This window comes from Pongo abelii, chromosome 14 (assembly GCF_028885655.2).
Source record: "Pongo abelii isolate AG06213 chromosome 14, NHGRI_mPonAbe1-v2.0_pri, whole genome shotgun sequence".
NCBI classification, from domain to species: domain Eukaryota; kingdom Metazoa; phylum Chordata; class Mammalia; order Primates; family Hominidae; genus Pongo; species Pongo abelii.
The window spans coordinates 32,927,285-32,948,765 of record NC_071999.2 but is presented as its reverse complement, the minus strand read 5'-3'; the positions used below and the strand labels follow the sequence as shown (position 1 = coordinate 32,948,765).

Sequence of the window (21,481 nt, the reverse complement as noted above, 5' to 3'; positions counted from 1 at the left end):
GCGATAGCTTCATGTGTACGTCTTAGCACCTCACCTAACTCTGGCTTGAATAACCTTCCCATAGAGATTTAATAAGGCAACTTCTTAGAGTTTTGGCAAAAGTGAAGACTGGCTCTGTTTTACAGATGAAATTGATTATGAAAACCAAAAAAGGCTGGAAGAAGAGGAAGACTTGAATGTGCTTACATTTGAAGATCTTCTTTGCTTTGCATATCAAGTTGCCAAAGGAATGGAATTTCTGGAATTTAAGTCGGTAAGCTCCTTTTAAAGAAAAAACAAACCAAAAAAAGATTTGAAAAGATGTGCTTATATATTTTTTCCTGTTTATTTTAACTTGTATCTCTTAAAGTCTGCCTTTTCTCCCCTGTTCGCTGTTGGAGTCACTTAGCATGTTACTTTGGCTCTTGGCTAATTGTAGTAGCATAAAGGCTTGGGATCCCTTGTGAGGTCATGGCTAGCACAGCCCTCCCAGGCTGCACAAAGTCTCCTGAAACTTCCAGGGCTGAAAGTCGAGATAGGAAGTCCTCAGAAATCCTTCCTCAAAACAAAGCGTAGCATTGTCAGTCCCTTTCTGAATGGCTGTTCAGGTTGTGCCCTGCATGTGGGCATTCACCCAGGGGATGAGTGGAGGCTGAAACTGAGCCAGCCACCCTGAGTGTCTTTGTCTAATTCTCACCCTACGTGCTGTGGGCTGGCAGCAGCCCTGCAGGCTCACTGCCTCCTCTGTTGCTAACCCCAGATCCATTCGTTGGTAAGGCCCTGGAGCCTGCCGTGAACCATGGTCTCTACCCCAATTTTGCATTCTTTTTGAACTGCCTTTCCACCAGCTGTTCTCTGTGATTTCAAACATCTCCTGCCTATAAGCAGATCAAAGCCCGCTGTCTGGCTACCTTCCTTCCTCATTTGCTTGCCTTTCATTACCTTCTCTTTATTTCCCAAAATTCTTCCCCCTCATTTTTCTTGCAGTCTTCTAATCTCCTCCTCCTCTTCTCCTCCACTTCCTTCCCCTTGCCTCTTCTCTCCTCTTTTCTCTCTGAATTTGGAAAGACTACTTTCAATTGTATTTTGTTTTTTCTTTTCTTTCTTTTTTTTTTTTTTTTTGGAGACAGAGTCTCGCTCTGTTGCCCAGGCTGGAGTGCAGTGGCGCGATCTCGGCTCACTACAACCTCTGCCTCCTGGGTTCAAGCAATTCTCATGCCTCAGCCTTCCGTGTAGCTGGGACTATGGGTGCATACCAGCATGCCTGGCTAATTTTTTGTATTTTAGTAGAGATGGGAATTCACCCTGTTGCCCAGGCTGGTCTTGAAATCCTGAGCTCAAGCAATCCACCTGCCTCAGCCTCCCAGAGTGCTGGGATTACAGGCATGAGCCACCGCACCCGGCGTTTTTTCTTTAAAAAATTACTGCCTCAGCCAGACGTTCATGGTGCGTGTCTGTAGTTCCAGCTACTTGGGAGGCCAAGGTGGGAGGATTGCTTGAGCCCAGAAGTTGGAAACTGCAGTGAGCTAGGGTCACACCACTGCACTCCATCCTGGGTGACAGAGCAAGACTCTTTCTCTAACAAATAAAAAATAGGCAGCCGGGCACGGTAGCTCACGCCTGTAATCCCAACACTTTGGGAGGCCGAGGCGGGCGGATCACGAGGTCAGGAGATCGAGACCATCCTGGCTAACACGGTGAAACCCCGTCTCTATACAAAAAAAATTATCTGGGTGTGGTGGCGGGCGCCTGTAGTCCCAGCTACTTGGGAGGCTGAGGCAGGAGAATGGCATGAACCTGGGAGGCAGAGCTTGCAGTGAGCCGAGATGGTGCCACTGCACTCCAGCCTGGGCGAAAGAGTGAGACTCCGTCTCAAAAAAAAAAAAAAAAAATTAAAAATAAATAAATAAATAGGCTGGGCACAGTGGTGTACGTCTGTAATCCCAGTGCTTTTGGAGGGAAGCCCAGGAGTTCCAGGCTGCAATGAGCTATGACTATACCACCGCCCTCCAGTCTGTCTATTCAAAATAATAATGAAATAAGCTTAAAAGCAATAATAATACAAGTTTTAAAAAATTACTGTCACAGTAATATTTCCCCACCTCTGAACTGCAAGGCACATTCTTCTTTTCATTTTCCCCACCTGCTGTTTGGATTCTTCTTTCTCACGCATCTTGCCCACCTGAGTCTTTCTCTATTTCGCTTATACAACTACAATCCTGCTTTCACAAGCGTTTTTTTTTTTTTTTTTGAGACAATGTCTTGCTCTGTTGCCCAGGCTGGAGTGCAGTGGTGCGATCTCAGCTCACGGCAACCTCTGCCTCCCAGGTTCAAGCGATCCTCCTGTCTTGGCCTCCCAAATAGCTGGGGTTACAGGTGCGCACCACCACACCTGGCTAATTTTTTGTATTTTTGTAGGGACAAGGTTTCGCTGTGTTGGCCAGACTGGTCTCGAACTCCTGACCTCAAGTGATTTGCCCACCTCAGCTTCCCAAAGTGCTGGGATTACAGGCGTGAGCCACTGTACCTGGCCCACGAACATCTTTATAGATGTGGGAGAGCACCTACTTAGATTGTCTGGCCTGGTTTGCTGCCCATAGTTAAGTAAATACTCAAACTACTCCCAACTGGCGGTCAAGGGGCACTGCTTCCTCTTCAACCCCAGGCTTGTAATAATATGAATTTTTGAAGAACATCCAGTTTCTTAGGCCTTCTATCCTTTTATCTTCACATCAGGCCTCGCCTTTGAATCATGCATGTCACTGTCCCCTTCTTGTCTCTCACCCCCTCCCTGATATTCCTCTGGGTTACCCCTCAGTTTCCTCTATAGGCCCTTGACTTCATCAAACATTTGTTGAGCCCCAGTTACCTGCCAAGTACTGTACTAGATGCTGGAGATACAGAGTCAGTTATGATATGACTCCTGGGCTCGAAGATCTTATGAATGATGGGGGAGACAGAGACAAGCAGACATGCAAGTCAAAGATGACACTGAGGCTGGGGGTGGGTGGCTCAGGCCTGTAGTCCCAGCACTTTGGGAGGTTGAGACCGTGGATTGCTTGAGGCCAAGAGTTCAAGACCAGCCTGGCCAACATGGCGAAACCCCATTTCTACTAAGAATAGAAAAATAGCCGGGCACGGTGGTGCATACCTATAATCCCAGCTACTTAGGAGGCTGAGGCATAAGAATCGCTTGAAATGGGAGGCAGAGGTTGCAGTGAGCATAGATTGCACCACTGCACTCCAGCCTGGGTGACAGAGTGAGACTGTCTCAAAAAATTAAAAAAAAAAAATTAAAAAAGTTTAAAAAAGACAACACTGTAGTGTGATAAGTGTTGTGATTGAAGTAAGTTCTGGGAACCCAGGGGAGGGATCTGCACAGCAGACCTGGTTGGGGGAGGGGGAGATGCAGTGGAAGAGGCTTTCTGAAGGAGCGCATGCTTCATGCTTGGACTGATGGAGATTTTTGAAGGAAAAGGAAAACCAGCAGGGAATGTGGGATAGGATAGGGAGCATGGAATCAGGAGGAGTTTTTTTTGGATAAAGTTAATGAGTTGGACATACTGAATGTGAGGTGCCTTGGGCAACCAAGTAGACCATGGTCTAGCAAGACACTTGGACACTTCTCCTGTCTGAAGCTCAAGAGAAATGTTTGGGTTGGAAATAGGGATGTGGGCAATGGTGGTTGCATCGCTAGGTTTGGATGAAATGGCTTGGGTGAGGGTGTGGGATGTGAGGATGCAGCCCTCAGGAGTGAGAGTAGGCTCATACACAAAGCCCCTGAGGGAGACAGGAGCCGGCAGAGCAGTGGGGAGAACCATGCGCAGGCTTCCCAGAGGAAGGACCAGAAGCGGGAGGGGCTGGCCACCAGCAGCAGACACCACAGGGAGGTCCCGTCAGATCGAGACTGGGTGGGTGCCAAGCCAGTCAGTGCGGGCCTTGGCCAGAGCAGCTTGGGCAGACAGGCAGGAGAAGGAGGAGGCAGGTTGCAGACCTGGGGGTAAAGTGGGCAAAGTGCAGGTAGATGGCACTGAAAAAACTGGGTATGGAGGAGGGAGCTCTAGAGGGGCTGTGGCACAGGGCTGCTAGTGTTCATGGTGCTTCTTTTTATTTTTTAAAGATGAAAGAGTGTACATTGGACCTTTGCTACTAGTGCCCTGTTCCCCTTCAGATCTTCCTTTGTAAAGTTCATTTTCTTGTCAGACCCTTTTGATTAACATCACGACATCTCTCAGCTCAGGGACTCCTTCTAATTCCAGTTCAGTAAACCTCTCCAAACTCATTTTTAGCTTTTTGTTTTTCCGATTATTTCCCTCGATATTACTCCATTTATTCCTAAAGCTATTTTCCAATCAGAAAAGAGATGCTGGCCAGGCGCAGTGGCTCACGCCTGCAATCCCAGCATTTTGGGAGGCCAAGGTGGGTGGATCACCTGAGGTCGGGAGTTCAAGACCAACCTGACCAACATGGCGAAGCCCCGTCTCTACTACAAACACAAAATTAGCTGGGCGTGGTGGCGCATGCCTATAATCCCAGCTACTCGGGAGGCTGAGGCAGGAGAATCGCCTGAACCCGGGACGCAGAGGTTGCAGTGAGCCGAGATCACGCCATTGCACTCCAGCCTGGGCAACAAGAGTGAAACTCCATCTCAAAAAAAAAAAAAGAAAAGAGATGCTATTTCTCACACCCACAATAAGAGTACTGGAGGACAGCTCTGAGACTCCCTCTGGAGACTCAGGGGAGGGCCCCTGTTGGGGAGCCTCTCACTTTTGCTCGGAATCTGCAAAAGATCCGCTCCTCTTTGGCCTCTGGGGATGCTTCAGAAGCCGCACAAATAACTGCAGCCGCCATAGCTGCAGAAATTAGGTCTCCTATGTTCCCTTTGTTTGTTACACATCATCATGGCTGCTCACGGCACGGCCCAGTAAAGATAAGAGGCTTTCCATCATCGGTACCTCCTACTGAACTTGAGTCTAGAAGAAAGATTGCGCTCCAGGATAATATACATCACAGTAAATAACACTCTGGTGTCATTCTTGACAGTGTGTTCACAGAGACCTGGCCGCCAGGAACGTGCTCGTCACCCACGGGAAGGTGGTGAAGATATGTGACTTTGGATTGGCTCGAGATATCATGAGTGATTCCAACTATGTTGTCAGGGGCAATGTGAGGCTGCTATTTCCTACTTATTTTTATACTGCTATTTTGTGTTGTGTCGTTATCATGGTAAACATCTGCACTCACTGTGGTGCATTTTTGATTTATGGTAACATCAAAAAACCCTCACAGCAGTCTGCTTACTTATGCTTAAAAGGTTTTTCTGCAGCTTCAGGGAATCTTCCATCTATAATAAAAGCTGAGCAAAATAGCATCACATCTGTCCTTGGGCTAGCTAGTCAGAGTAGATCAGTTAGGGGCCTTTGAGTGCAATCCTCACTTTAAAAAACCCAGAATCTCAATACTTGCACTTAGTTCAGTTATCCTAGCTATAAAGTGACTATTGAGTTATGTTTCCAATTATGTGAAAAGCTAATAGCCACAATAAAGCAGTTTAAAACATATATAACACATAAATACATACAAAATGTTAAAGCTAAATACTTAATATGAATTAATGAATATTTATCATCCTTTTACTGTTAACACAGGAAGACCTAAAACATGAGTGAATTGGCCAGGTGCAGTGGCTCACGCCTGTAATCCCAGCAGGCCGAGGAGGGCAGATCATGAGGTCAGGAGTTCGATACCAGCCTGACTAATATGGTGAAACTCCGTCTCTATTAAAAATACAAAAAATTAGCTGGGCGTGGTGGCGTGTGCCTGTAATCCCAACTATTCTGGAGGCTGAGGCAGGAGAATTGCTTGAATCCAGGAGGTGGAAGGTTGCAGTGAGCTGAGATCACGCCACTGCACTCCAGCCTGGGCAACAAGAGCGAAACTCTGTCTCAAAAAAAAAAAAAAAAAAAGTGTGAATTGACTTGGTGATAAAAAACTAAGGACAGATGTGTTTACAAAAAGAACTATTAGAAGTAATAGATGACAAAATTGTGTAGTTGAAAATGTGTGTTTTTAAAGAATTACAACACCTGGCTGGGTGCTGGCGGCTCGTGCCTTTAATCCAAGGCACTTTGAGAGGCCAAGGTGGGAGAGTTGCTTGAGCCCGGGTTCAGGACCAGCCTATGGAACATGGTGAGACACTCAACTGTCTCTATAAAAAATAAAAAACTAGCTGGGTGTGGTGGCCCACGCCTGTGGTCTCAGCTACTTGGGAGGCTGAAGTGGGAGGATCACTTGAGCCCAGGAGGTCGAGACTGCAGTGAGCTGTGATCATGCCACTGCACTCCAGCCTGGGCAACAGAATGAGACCCTTTTTTTTGAGACCCTGTCTCAAAACAGAATTCCCTACTTGTGAAATAATAATAATAATATTAAATGCTGATATAGTGCTTACTATGTGCTAAGCATCTAAGTGCTTTATGCATATTAATTCATTTATTCCTCAGAGTACCCACTTGGAAACTGAGGCACAGAAAAGTAACTCGCCCATGGTTACACAGCATGTGGACTTGAACAGGAATAGTCTGAGCCCCGAGTCTGTGCTAACCACTATGTTGTAGTGTTTCCCATGAGGGTTACGCACTGACCTCATAGCGTTGATGTGGGAAAAAACCGATAAAACCAACATGAAAGCACCTTGTCCAGGGTGAACATCCACTAAATGTGAAAAGTGAAATTAAACTGTATTCCCACTAGAAACAAATAATCATCTTAGCTGATTTACGATCTACTCCTACTCATCATAGACTGCTCATATGTAGTCATTCAGTTTCTACCCCACCAGCTGGTTGTGTCTTATGTGGGAAAGTGAATTCCATTTGGAACCACAATTAGTTTCTTTAATTAATCAAATTAACCAGACTTGCCTGCATGAATCAATAGCTCATCAGTTTGCATACATTTAAAAGAGGGTTTACTTGGCTGATTAAGCATGTGCTGATTAAACATGTGCTGTGAAGGACTCCTCAACCCATGTAAAAGAAAATCAGTACAGCCGGGCGCGGTGGCTCACACCTGTAATCCCAGCACTTTGGGAGGCTGAGGAGGGTGGATCACGAGGTCAGGAGTTCAAGACCAGCCTGGCCAACATGGTGAAATCCCGTCTCTACGAAAAATACAAAAATTACCTGGGCATGGTGGTGCGTGCCTGTAATCCCAGCTACTCAGGAGGCTGAGTCAGGAGAATCGCTTAAACCAGGGAGTCTGAGGTTGCAGTGAGCTGAGATAGCGCCATTGCACTCCAGCCTGGGCAACAAGAGCGAAACTCCATCTCAAAAAGAAAAGAGAAAGAAAATCAGTACAAAGCTCTGCCGCAGTAACCTATGCATCTTGTGTCTTGATTCTAATCTGAGACTATACTAAGTCAAAACCCCCTTTCACGCTAGTGGAAATTATTAAAGCCACAGAAGCCAGACTGGTATCATTTCTGGGAGTAATGATGGGGGCTCCCCTCCCGACATTCTTGTGGATGACATTTCCACTAAAGGTCTTCCCAGAAATGCTTTAACAGAAGATCTCACTAATTCACTAGTACCCACTTACCCCTAGGCAACTGACTGGCTATTCCTTAATGGAAAGTACCTCTTTCCAGTGGAAAGATGGCAAGTTAAACTTACCCGTTCCAAGCACAAGCCTTTGTTCAAGAGGAGCTGTAAAGAAATATGCCTTGTGTTTTAGGCTAGTATTATTAGAATGTTAATTTGAAAGTGAAAACCTTTCACGTGAGGAATGTGATTTTCTCAATAAGGCATTAAGAGTGGTCTTAGGAAGATGATGCATTTCATCTTAATACAAAAGACAAGAAGTCATGTCTGTATGTGGAAAACTCACCATCTTATCTCCTCTGGGTTTTCCACAGGCCCGTCTGCCTGTAAAATGGATGGCCCCTGAAAGCCTGTTTGAAGGCATCTACACCATTAAGAGTGATGTCTGGTCATACGGAATATTACTGTGGGAAATATTCTCACTTGGTAAGTTGGGCAGCTGCTGGCCTCCCTTGGCTCTGGGCTTTGCATGCTCTGCTCTCTCAGTGCCCCCCGCCCCTCCCCACAACACTGATGGGTCTTACTTGTATTGCAGCCCATGACTTTATGTTTATTTGCTGGTGTCCTTTAGCCTGTCTTCCTCACTGGTCTATAACCTGCTTGAGAGCGTGAACCATGACTTCTTTTTCCCAGCTGCAGCCCATGTGCCTGCAACAGTGTCTGGCACATGGCAGGTCTCAATACATGTTTGTTAATTGAATGAATCAATGAACAAATGAAGAAATGGATGAATGGCTGCAATTGTCTAATGTTTTCCTCAGGTGTGAATCCTTACCCTGGCATTCCGGTTGATGCTAACTTCTACAAACTGATTCAAAATGGATTTAAAATGGATCAGCCATTTTATGCTACAGAAGAAATGTAAGTTCAAGTCAGACTGTAATTTGGTTGAAATCAGAAATGTACAGTCCGTCTGCTTCCAAATGCATGACCAATAAAAAGTCAAACTCCTTAGTCCGAAGTGTATAGGATTCTTTTTTTTAAAATAGAAGTGAGGTCTTGCTGTGTTGGCCAGGCTGGTCTCAAACTCCTGGCTTCAAGCAATCCTCCTGGCTCAGCCTCTCAAAGTGCTGGGATTACAGGTGTAAGCCACCACACCCAGCTGTCCGATTCCATTTTAAAAAGAAAAGAAAACTCTTTGTTTTGGGAGTTTCTGAACAAAGCTGAACCTTTCCTGTCCTCAGACGCACCTGCTTCCCGGTTTTAATTCCTTTGCTTGAGGGCTCCATGAAGGTGATTCGATTCTATCCACTACGTCACATTTCTTTAAATGCGTTTCTGCCCATCATCTGATTTCTCCTTTCGGATATGAATTCAAAATCTGGTAGAGGACTTGCTACAGAACAAACATGCTGTAAATAAGCAGCTCCAGAGGAATAAATAGTGCTTCATTATATGGAAAATGATCCATTTTGCTTCATTCAGACTTCTTCATCTTGTTCCTTGTTCTATTGCTTTTACAGATACATTATAATGCAAGCCTGCTGGGCTTTTGACTCAAGGAAACGGCCATCCTTCCCTAATTTGACTTCATTTTTAGGATGTCAGCTGGCAGATGCAGAAGAAGCGGTATGTAGCAGCCAGGACTTTATAAAGCTTTATAAAGGAAATTGGTAAATTAAAACACTTGTTGCTGTCTTCCTGTGAACCAAAGGTACCAAGTTGTCATTCTCATTGCAGTTTTTCTGGGTTGCCCTTTCAAAGTTGTGTGGGGTAAGACTTTATTTATTTGTTTATTTACTTATTGAGACATGGTCTCGCTCTGTGGCCCAGGCTGCAGTGTGTGGCGTGATCATGACTCACTGCAGCCTCGACCTCCCAAGCTCAAGCAATCCTCCAGCCACAGCCTTCCAAGTAGCTAGGACCACGGGAGGGCACCACCACACCAGGCTAATTTTTTTATTTTTTGTAGAAATAGGGTATCACTGTATTGCCCAGGCTGGTCTTGAACTCCTGGGCTCAAGCGATTCCCCCACCTCAGCCTCCCAAAGTGCTGGGATCACAGGGCATGAGCTACTGTGCCTGCCCTAAGACATATTTATTGATAAAAATGTTTTTAGGGAAAAAAAAAAACACCTTTCCTGATTTCAGCCAAATGATTAATAAATTAAAAGCTCTTAAGTGTTCAGTGCAGTGAGTAGACAACTAAATAAAACTAAATAAAAATAATCCCTGGACTCCAGAAGCCACTAGCTCTTTCTTATGAAGCATGAGTGTGGAAAAATCACATGACTCAATCATGCTATATGGTAGCACGGAAAGAGCATTGACCTGGAGTTCGGAGGGTTGAACACCAGCTCTACCACTCTGTCTCCCAATTGTGTCCATTATAGCAAATCACTTTACTTCTCTAAGCATCAGTTTTCTCACCTGTAAAATGGGTTGTTAAGTTAGATTATCTTTTGAGCTTTGGGGACTTGGAATTTCTTTGCTAACGCTTCCCCCGTCAACACCACCACCTGGTGTAGTGAAAAGAGCCATCTCTAGATGAAATAAATAAAGGAGAGAACCTTGGGCTCCTAATACTGAGGTTCAGATCTTGGCTCCATCATTTACTTGATAAGTCACTTAATCTTTTGGGGAGTCTCCGTCTCAGTTTCTTTACCTGAAATATGTGATTAACAAATCTCACCTCATGGAGTTGTAAGAAGGAGTAAATCAGGTGATGTATGTGAAAAGAGTTAGCACATACTGGGCACTTGGCATTTACTCCATAAAATGTTAGTTAAATATAAATCTGATTTTTAAGTGGATTGTCTGTCCTCCTTTCTAAATTGTTAAGAGTCAGTTTTCAGGTCTCTATATAGACCTGGGTAGATAGTGTGTACTTTCCTACTGCTGTGATTTTTTTGAAAATGACATAGAAACTAGGTTATTGTCAGAGAATTAGGTCAAAAGGCCGGAGGAAATGGAAAGTCCCCAGCAGACTTGTAGCCTATTGCACAGATACCTATAAACTGTTCATGACACCATAAGGTAAACTGAAAGAAGAGTTATAGAATGAAACAGGAAGTGAGCTGGTAAAGAAAGAATATATATGTGCATGTATAGCTGTCTAGCTATACACTTTTTTTTTTTTGAGACAGGGTCTTGCTCTGTCATCCAGGCTGGAGTGCAGTGGCATGATCTCAGCTCACTGCAGCCTCCGCACTGTGGGCTCAAGCAACCCTCCCACCTCAGCCTCCCAAGTAGCTGGGAACACAGGCACACACCACCAGGCCCAGCTATTTTTTTTTGTATTTTTGGTAGACACGGGCTCTCACTATGTTGCCCAGGCTGTTCTCAAACTTCTGAGCTCAAGTGGTCCACCTGCCTCAGCCTCCCAAAGTGCTAGGATTACAGGCATGAGCCACCATGCCTGGCTAAGAGAGGACTGATTGATGTTACTCATTGCATAGTTGGGTGTGGATGTGTGGGGAACTCGTGAGCTGGATGTGAGGACTGAGTAGCATCTTGGCTGCTGGAGAGTAGAGGGTGAGTAGGATATTCCAGGATGAATGAATCATATAAATAAAAGTCCAAAGTTGAAAAAGTAGAGTGGCAAGTAGATGGCTGTGCCTAATATACAGGGAGAATGGGGGAGTAGAGAGGAAAAAAAAAGTGCAAAGTTCGTGTCGCCAGGATGGAGTCTTCAGGACCACTTGGGTCTTGGTTTGAGCTTCTCCTTTCGTGTCCCCATACTCACAGGATGTCCAGATCCCCTTCCCTCTGTTCAGGGGGCCTGTCAGGTATCAGGGACCATTGAATGGCAACATATCCATGCATGATTAATCAGCTGAGGGAATCCATGCTTAGGGACAGACGGTTCACAAGCTTTTTCTCCCAATTCCTTCCACTCTGTTCGCTGACCCTCTGTAACCAGTGTCAGAAGCATCCAGAGAAAATGGTAGCTCCTTTAAGCAGGTTAGAAAACAGGCCCCCATGGCCCACTGCGGTGGGTCACACATGTAATCCCAGCACTTTGGGAGGCTGAGGTGGGCGGATCACTTGAGGTCATGAGTTCCAGACCAGCCAGGCCAACATGGCGAAACCCCATCTCTACTAAAAACAAAAAATTAGCCAGGCGTGGTGGCACATGCCTGTAGTCCCAGCTACTCGGGAGGCTGAGGCAGGAGAATCGCCTGAACCTGGGAGGTGGATGTTGCAGTGAGCTGAGATGGCACCACTGCACTCCAGCCTGGGTGACACAGTGAGACTCTGTCTCAAAAAGAAAAAGAAAGAAAAAGAGAAAGAAAGAGAGAAGGAAGGAAGGAAAGAAAGAGAGAAAGAAAAAAGAAAGAAGAAAGAGAGAGAAAGAAAGAGAAAGAAAGAAGAAAGAAAGAAAGAGAAAGGAAGGAAGGAGGAGGGAAGGAAGGAAGGAAGGAAGGAAGGAAGGAAGGAAATGCCCCCTTCCCCGGGTGGGAGGAATCCAGAGGAACCCCTTACTTAGGGCTCATGCAGCCTGCCCCAGTCTAAGCCAGTCTGAAGGAGGAGAGCTAGGAGTGGGTCTCAGCCATCTCGCCCGCTCTGCTGGGCACTTTTGTTGGTGCAAGGCACAACCCACACAGCTGCGCAAGCAGCCCTGACCACTCTGCAGAATCCTATCTAGTCCCTTGGTTGGAAAACTGGCCTTGTCATCTTCTCCAGGGTGATCTTCCCTGTTACATCTGTGAATGGTTTTGTAGAATCTTCTCTCCTCCCCTCCCCTCCCCTCTCCTCTTTTCTTTTTTTTTGAGACAGGGTCTCACTCTGTCACCCAGGCTGGAGTGCAGTGGCGTGATCTCAGCTCACTGCAACCTCCGCCTCCTGGGTTCAAGCAATTCTTATGCCTCAGCCTCCTGAGTAGCTGAGACTACAGGCATGCGCCACCACGCCCAGCTCATTTTTGTGTTTTTAGCAGAGACGGAGTTTCACCATATTGAACGGGCTGGTCTCAAACTCCTGACCTCATGATCTGCCCGCCTCGGCCTTCCAAAGTGCTGAGATTACAGGCGTGAGCCACCCCACCTGGCCCTATTTTCTTTTCTTTTTAATTTATTTTTTTTAGACAGAGTCTCACTCCATCACCCAGGCTGGAGTGCAGTGGCATGATCTCCGCTCACTGCAACCTCCACCTCCTGGGTTCAAGCAATTATCTTGCCTCAGCCTCCTGAGTAGCTGGGATTACAGGCACCTGCCACCACGCCTGGCTAATGTATCTTTAGTAGAGACGGGGTTTTACCATGTTGGCCAGGCTAGTCTCAAACTCCTGAGGTCAAGCGATTCGCCTGCCTCGGCCTCCCAAGGTGCTGGGATTACAGGCATGAACCACCATGCCCGGCCAGAATCTTTGTTTCTGCATCAAGGACTAGGGAAGGAAAAGGGCCCTCAGAGAACCAGAGAGAAAGAGTGGGAAATACATGGAGAAAACATAGGTTAAGGCTTTTATGTCTAACTTCAGCACCAATGGGATTAGATCAGGAAGGTCACTGATAACATGATTACATGTCTAGGCATTTAGACAGTGGTGAACCGATGAAGATTTTTAGGATAGACGAACATGCTTCAATCTTTAAGAACCAGATCAAATATTCTGTGCTCTGCAAAGCCTCCCCCAATTTCCCTAGTCAGATTTCAGTCTCCTTCTTCTGAATTCTCATAACACTTCCAGCTATAACTCCATGTGAGACTCAAATCCTAGTGTAGGATGACTTTATATTATGGGTCTCTCTCTGTCATCACTAGACTTCATTAGTGAGGGTGAGTACTGTTTCCTGTTCATCTTTACACCCCATGGGGTAGTGCTTGCCATGTGATATTAAGTAAATGAGTGAAGTCAGCATGAAAGCAAGTTGGAGACCACATCTGTTTGGTTCATCATTATAGACCCCGCTGCTAGCATGATGCTTAGCATGTAGAAGGCACTCAACAAACATTTCTGGAATGAGAAAGAAAAAGAGAGCGTAAAAGGAAGTTTGGAAAAGCGAGGCAGAAGATGAGATGTCAGGACATCAGTTGAGAAGGGTGGCAGCAGCAGGGATGGGCACGCTGAGGGAGCACACCAGGCAGGGGCCGTGGGCTGATGAAAGGGGGCACATGCTTGTCCCCTGTTTCAGAAAAGGGGTCTGAACTAACATCACCTCCCCTCTCCTACTCGGCCGCATAAATTATAGGAAATATGTGTTTTTGTTTGTTTGTTTGTCTGTTTTTAAAGAGAAGGGAGGCCAAGCCTGGTGGCTGACACTTATAATCCCAGCACTTTGGGAGGCTGAGGCACAAACATAGATTGAGCTCAGGAATTCAAGGCCAGTCTGGGCAACATGGTAAAACCCTATCTCTACAAAATAATTTAAAAATTAGCCAGGCGTGGTGGCGCATTCCTGTGGTCCCAGCTGCTAGGGAGGCTGAGGTGGGAGGATCGCTTGAGTCTGGGGGGTGGTCATGGCTGCAGTGAGCCATGATCATGCCACTGTACTCTAACCTGGGTGACAGAGCAAGACTCTGTCTCAACAAAACTAAACTAAACTAAACTTAAATAAAATTGAGGCCATAATTGGCTTTGACAGTAAGAAAGAGATCTTTTTGTGGACCAGAAACTGTGGAAAATTCCTGAGACAATGAAAGCAGTTAAACTTGCACTGCAGAGGGAAAACCCACCACAGAGGATGCCTGGGAAAAACAAGGACAAGGCTAACACAAAAGGCAGCAAGAAGTCCTGGGACCCTGCAGAAATTCTGAAGTGGGAGCAACCACATGGTGAAATCAACATAAGATTTCATGTGGGTGTTAAAAATGTAAGAACAATATGGGTGAGATAGAAATGTAACATATAACTTCTGGTTCAGTACAGGGGAAAAAAATGACCATAGAAAACATAATCAGTCCAACAAAGTGGGAAGAGAAAAATAAAGAGAATTCGTGGAAATAGAAAACACAAAATTAGCTGGGTGTGGTGGTGCATGCTTGTAGTTCTAGCTACTCAGGAGGCTGAGCTGGGAGGATCCCCTGAGCCCAGGAAGTCGAGGCTGCAGTGAGCTATAACTGGGCTGCTGCACTCCAATGTGAGCAAAGGAGAGAGACTCCATCTCTAAAGAATAAAATAAATAAATAAATAAAAATTGAAAATACAAAAATAAAAGACAAAATGGCAACAATCAGTAAGCCTACTTAGGAAAGAGAATCTCAGAATAAATAAAGTTGTTAACATACGTTGTCAGTGAATGCCACATTCACTAATCTCAATATAATGTAATACAAAATCACCCAACCAAAAAAGCCCCCAAATTTATATACCAAAATTAAAAATCAGCCGGACATGGTAGCTTACGCCTGTAATCCTAGCACTTTGGGAGGCTGAGGCGGGTGGATCACCTGAGGTCAGGAGTTCGACACCAGCCTGGCCAACCTGGTGAAACCCCGTCTCTACTAAAAAGACAAAAATTAGCCAGGCATGGTGGCGGATAGCTATAATCCCAGCTACTTGGGAGGCTGAGGCATGAGAAGCGCTTGAAACCGGGAGGCGGAGTTTGCAGTGAGCCTACACTGCGCCATTGCACTCCAGCCTGGGAGTGCAAACAGAATGAAACTCTGTCTCAAAAAATAAATAAATAAAATAAAAATCATGCTTCTTAAGGAAGTCTTTGCTTAAGAAGAAGAAGGGGAAAGAGGGAAAAGGAGTAAAAATGGATATTGCCTATTAAAACCTGTGAGAGTTACCCAAATTCATAATTATAAATTCATTTATTAGAAAACAAAGAAAAATGAAAATCTATAACTAACCTTTTTTTCCTTTTTTTTTTGAGACAGGTTCTTGCTTTGTCACCCTGGCTGGAAGGCAGTGACATGATTATATAGCTCACTGCAGCCTCAAACTCCTGGAATCAAGCGATCCTCCCACCTCAGCTTCCTGAGTAGCTTTTAAAAAATTCTCTTTTGCAGAGATGGGGATCTTGCTATATTGTGCAGGCTAGTCTCAAACTGCTGGCCTCAAGCAGTCCTCCTGCCTCAGCCTCCCAAAGTGCTGGGATTACTGGTGTGAGCCACCGCACCTAGCCTGATTAGCCTTTCAATTTAAGAAGCTAGGGAAAAAACAAACAACAATAAAGAAGAAGGTGGAGAGAGAGGAGGAGGAGAATGAACAAAGCAGAAAGAAGGAATTAATAGAGATATAGCCAGATTTAATGAAACAGAGGAAGTAGCAACAGCAAAATAATAGCGATGATCAGGACAACCAAAAGTTGTTTTTTGAACTAATAATGTAATTGCTAACATTTTTTGAGTATTTAATCATAGAGTTTACTAATGTATTAGCCACAAAATTAATAAGTCTTAATCCTCACCTCAATCTCCTGAAGTAGGTTCTATTATTACCCCTTTAGCAGACTAGTAAATTGAGGCACAGAGAGGTTAAGTAATTTGCCTAAGGTAACATGGTAAATGTCAGACTTAGGATTTGAATACAGCAGTCTGACTGTAGTCTATACTGTATATTAATATTGTATATCCACAAAGTATACAAATATACTACTAAAGCTACTATCTTTGAAGTGAACAATTAAGAAGAAAAGAAGTCGGGTATGGTGGCTCACGCCTGTAATCCCAGCACATTGGGAGGTCTAGGCGGGAGGATCGCTTGGGCTCAGAGGTTTGAGACCAGACTGGGCAACATAATGGGACCCCATCTCTACCAAAAATTTAAAAATTAACCAGGTGTAGTGGTGCACACCAGTAGTCTCAGTTACTCAGGAGGCTGAGACAAGAGAATCACTTCAGACTAGGAGGTTGAGGCTGCAGTGAGCCGTGATTGCACCACTGTACTCCAGCCTGAGTGACAGAGCAAGACCCTGTCTCGAAAAAGAAAAAAGCACAAATAAATAACATTCAGATGAAAAGGAAAAGATAACTAAGAAAAAAGAACGATTTTTTAAAGTGTAAGAAAATTTATGTACTTCTTTATAATGATAGATTTGAAAACCTAGGATTTGTTTCACAATTTCATAAGGAGAATGTATTTAAAAAGTCATTTAAAGGTCACTTTTATGATGTTATCTGTGGGCTTGTTAAAAACAACAGTGGCTGAGTGTGGTGGCTCAGGCCTGTAATCCCAGCACTTTGGGAGGCCTAGGTGGGTGGATCACTTGAGGCCAGGAGTGCAAGACCAGCCTGGTCAACATGGTGAAACCCTGTCTCTACTAAAAAAATATAAAAATTAGCCAGGTGTGGTGGTACACACCTGTAGTCCCAGCTACTTGAAGCACAAGAATCGCTTGAACCCGAGAGGCAGAGGTTGCTGTGAACTGAGATCATGCCACAACACTCCAGCTTGGGTGACAGAGTGAGACTGTCACAACAGCAACAACAACAACAATAACAAAAAAAAAAAAAAAAAAAAAAAAGAAAGAAAGGTCACTTAAAGAAATGGAAAAGAGTGATGTATTACAACTATACCCAGTAACTAGCTGTGGGAGTGGAGAGAGATTGAGGTGTCAGAGATGGTTCTAGAAACTTCTAGACAGTGAGACAGGATGAAGAGCATATGTTAGTTAATTCAGGTGGAAGATTGGAAGTGTTATTGGTATTTGTGCTACACAAGCTTCATGAGATGGTTAGAAATTCAGTGGTAGAGATGTACATTTGGATTCAACAGGTTCAACAAATGCTAACTAACTGCTATGCCTACTTCACAAAAGGCATGCATGAGTAGTTACCGTCCATCCTTCAGGGTACAAGCAAAGCTGTCATTGTGCAACACCTGGTTCACAATGGATATATTTTGGGTCAAAGGATACACACACACACACACACACACACACAATTTTCTAGAAAGAAAAGTGAAGTGTAGGAGGCAGTCTGGACAGTTCACACTAAAACTGTCAAAAACAAAGAAAAAGAAGTAGACAGTAACAAGGGCTGTGGGAACGGAGCAAATCTATAAAATTTAAATAGAATGCATGATTCCTAAATCATAAAGTTCTTATAAACAAATAATAATAAAAAGGTATCACCTTTTAAAAAGTTCTTTCTTTTAGAGACAGGGTCTCACTATGTTGGCGAGGTTGGTCTTGAACTCTTGGCCTCAAGCGATCCTCCCGCCCTGGCCTCCCAAAGTGCTAGGATTACAGAGGTGAGCCGCCACGCCCAGCCTATATAGTCTTTTACGTGTATAAAAGGCAAAGGAAATAGGCAGGCTATTCAAAATGAAAATCAAATGGACATAAAGTATAGGAAAAAGGCCCAACTTTGCAGATAGTGAAACATATACAGTTAAGGAGATAGAACTTCTTGCTCAGCGAAAGAGAAGAAATGTGAGAGGCTGACATACCCAATTGTTCAGAAGGCTCTGGAAAATGTAGAGTTCCCAGGCACCGTTGATAGGAGTAGAAATAAATACAACCTTTCTGCAGGGCAGCCTGGCCTTGTGTATCACAGTTCAAGTGTGCATCTTTTTTGATCCAGCAATTCCACTTCTCCTGCTTATCCCAATGTCAGACTAGATCGAGTGCGCACTTTTCAGTTTTTTTTGTATAACCAGTTGGTCAAAAGGTTAATTATGATGCATCAGTACTATGGAACTCTAGGCTGCCATGAAAAAAAAATATGTGGCCATCCTTAGTGAATAATGTAAATATGTGACACAGGCAACATATGAGCAGTATAATAACAATATATTGATAATTCAAAAATAAGGTTCTAAAATAGAATATACAGCCTGAGCCCACAGACACAAAATTGTGTGTGCATAGCAAGCTGTCTGTAATGGTGGGTACTTATCATGACTTGTAGCCTTTTTTCTTTTTCTTTTTCTTTTTTTTTTGAAATGGAGTCTTGCTCTGTCACCCAGGCTGGAGTGCAGTGGCACAATCTAGGCTCACTGCAGCCTCCACCTCCCAGGTTCAAGCAATTCTCCTGCCTTAGCTTCCCAAGTAGCTGGGACTGCAGGCACGCGCCACCATGCCCAGCTAGTTTTGTATTTTTAGTAGAGACAGGGTTTCTCCATGTTGGCTAGGCTAGTCCTGAACTCCCGACCTCAGGTGATCCGCCCTCCTCGGCATCCCAAAGTGCTGGGATTACAGGCGTGAGCCACTGCACCCGACCTTCTATGTCTCTCTGTATTTCTCAAATTATCTATATGAATGCATGTTAACTTCATATTTGGGAAAGGAAAGTAAATCTCTTCATTTCAGAAAAAAAATTTAAAAATCGTGAAACTCCCAAGGGAAAACTCAAGAATCAGTCCCTTGTATTAACTCCATAATGAACAGATTTCCTTTTGTGGCCTTTCTCTTTTATGATTTTTCTGCATGGTTTTAGGATTTCTAGAGCGACATTTTATATCTAAGAGTAGACTTAATAATGAAATAAAATATTTGACTATGACTTGATTTCTCCATTAATAAAAGGACCAAAATTGCTTTTTTAGTTATATAGAATATCCTCTGAGACTTATGCATAATAAAAGTACTTGTCTACACATTTCCTGAAAATAAGTACATCCATTATATATCAGTTCAAACATTTTAAAAGTGATGTCTAGGCCGGGTGTAGTGGATCACACCCGTAATCGCAGCACTTTGGGAGGCCGAGGTGGTGGGGGATCACTTGAGCCCAGGAGTTTGAGACCAGCCTGGACAACATAGTGAGACCTCGTCTTTACAAAAAATAAAAAAATTAGCGGGGTGTGGTGGAGCCTGCTTGTGGTCCCAGCTACTCAGGAGGTTAAGGTGGGAGGATTGCTCAAACCCAGAACATCAAGGCCACGGTGAGCTATGGTTGTACCACTGCACTCCAGTCTGGGCAACAGAGCGAGACTCTGTCTCAAAAAATAAATAAACAAACAACAAACAAACAAATAAAAAAGTAATTGTCTATATAGGACAACTGTTTTTATTTAAATAACTTGTAATATGGGCGCATAACATGTACATCTACATCAGATGGTAATCAGTGTTCTGTCTCTTTCCCACATTCAGATGTATCAGAATGTGGATGGTCGTGTTTCGGAACGTCCTCACACCTACCAAAACAGGCGACCTTTCAGCAGAGAGATGGATTCGGGGCCACTCTCTCCGCAGACTCAGGTCGAAGATTCCTAGAGGAACAATTTAGTTTTAAGGACTTCATCCCTCCACCTATCCCTAACAGGCTGTAGATTACCAAAACAAGATTAATTTCATCACTAAAAGAAAATCTATTATCAACTGCTGCTTCGCCAGACTTTTCTCTAGAAGCTGTCTGCGTTTACTCTTGTTTTCAAAGGGACTTTTGTAAAATCGAATCATCCTGTCACAAGGCAGGAGGAGCTGATAATGAACTTTATTGGAGTATCGATCTGCATCCAAGGCCTTCTCAGGCTGGCTTGAGTGAATTGTGTACCTGAAGTACAGTATATTCTTGTAAATACATAAAACAAAAGCATTTTGCTAAGGAGAAGCTAATATGATTTTTTAAGTCTATGTTTTAAAATAATATGTAACTTTTTCAGCTATTTAGTGATATATTTTATGGATGGGAATAAAATTTCTACTACAGAATTGCCCGTTATTGAATTATTTACATGGTATAATTAGGGCAGGTCTTAACTGGCGTTCATGAACCCCCTGAAATTGTGCACCCATAGCCGCCTACACATTCCTTCCAGAGCACGTGTGCTTTTACCCCAAGATATAAGGAATGTGTAGGCGGCTATGGTTGTCACAGCCTAAGATTTCTGCAACAACAGGGGTTGTATTGGGGGAAGTTTATAATGAATAGGTGTTCTACCATAAAGAGTAATACATCACCTAGACACTTTGGCGGCCTTCCCAGACTCAGGGCCAGTCAGAAGTAGCATGGAGGATTAGTATTTTCAGTAAAGTTACTCTTGTCCCCACAGTCCCCTTCGTTTTATTTTTATTTATTTGTTTGTTTGTTTAATGTTTTAGTGACAGGGTCTCACCCTGTCTCCCAGGCTGGAGTGGAGTGGTGAGATCACAGCTCACTGCAGCCTGAAACTCCTGGCCTCAAGCGATCCTCCCACCTCAGCCTCCTGAGTGGCTGGGACTACAAGCACAGGCCACCGCGCCCAGCTAATTTTTAAAATTTTTTGTGGAGATAGTGTCTTGCTGTGTTGTGCAGGCTGGTCACAAATTCTTGGCCTCAAACAGTCCTCTTGCCTCAGCCTCCTAAAGTGCTGGGATTACAGGTGTGGGCCATGGCGACCAGCCCTCTTTGTCCTTTGAAGCTTAGCACCCTCCATCCCGTAGGCTTATGAACTTGGTTTGTGCCCCCGCCCCGCCCACCTCCGCTTACACGACAGGTGCCACCAAATTCTGCCTCTACTTTCTCCTCGACCTCCTGTTGCATGTAGTGGTGAGGGACAAGGGATCTGGAACCAGTCAGCCCAGGTTGGAATTCTCTTTTCACCTGGTCTTAGCTGTGTCATCAGGGGCAAGTAACTCAACTTCTCTAGCCTCAGTTTCCTTTTCTGAAAAATGGGACCACTAATGGCATCTCTTTTATAGAGTTGCTGGAATAATTAGATGAATTAAATATATACGTAGCTTAGAAATATAGAACATAAACATATATATCATGTAAATCAATGACTGGCACCTCAGTGTGACCTAATAGCATCATTTGTGCTTTCCTTTATAGTTTTAATCCTTTGCCTAGTACCAGGTCACCATAAACTCCCTTAGATTACCAGTCCTTTTAATGGCAGCAGTGGCCCATCTGGAGTGGCCACTGCAAAGATGCCGGCCGCAGTGTGGGAGCCAAAGGGGCTGTGTGCTCCATGGAGCTAGTGGGAGCCCCGCCCCCTTTTGAGATGGCAGGGCGGGAGCCCCACCCTCCTGGGATCAGCTGCCACCAGACTAGCGGTGGCTGCAGACTCAGGCGTCCCTGGGCTCCCAGCCGGGGAAGCCCTTCCTGCCCCCACTGCTCACAAGTGTCTGCTCTTGCTGCCT

The 21,481-nt window shown here is 44.5% G+C and overlaps 1 protein-coding gene across 1 annotated transcript in view; it reads left to right on the top strand.

The window, feature by feature from the left end:
- FLT3 (fms related receptor tyrosine kinase 3) overlaps positions 1 to 20,458 on the top strand; it is a 67,892-nt gene extending 47,434 nt beyond the window's left edge. Inside the window, exons 18-23 of the mRNA XM_024230909.3 lie at positions 126 to 253; positions 5,023 to 5,145; positions 7,895 to 8,006; positions 8,342 to 8,441; positions 9,044 to 9,149; positions 19,508 to 20,458. Coding sequence (XP_024086677.3) covers positions 126 to 253; positions 5,023 to 5,145; positions 7,895 to 8,006; positions 8,342 to 8,441; positions 9,044 to 9,149; positions 19,508 to 19,630 — 692 coding nt within the window. The 3' untranslated portion in view covers positions 19,631 to 20,458. The remainder of the gene's footprint in view (positions 1 to 125; positions 254 to 5,022; positions 5,146 to 7,894; positions 8,007 to 8,341; positions 8,442 to 9,043; positions 9,150 to 19,507) is intronic.
- The last annotated feature ends 1,023 nt before the right edge of the window (positions 20,459 to 21,481 follow it).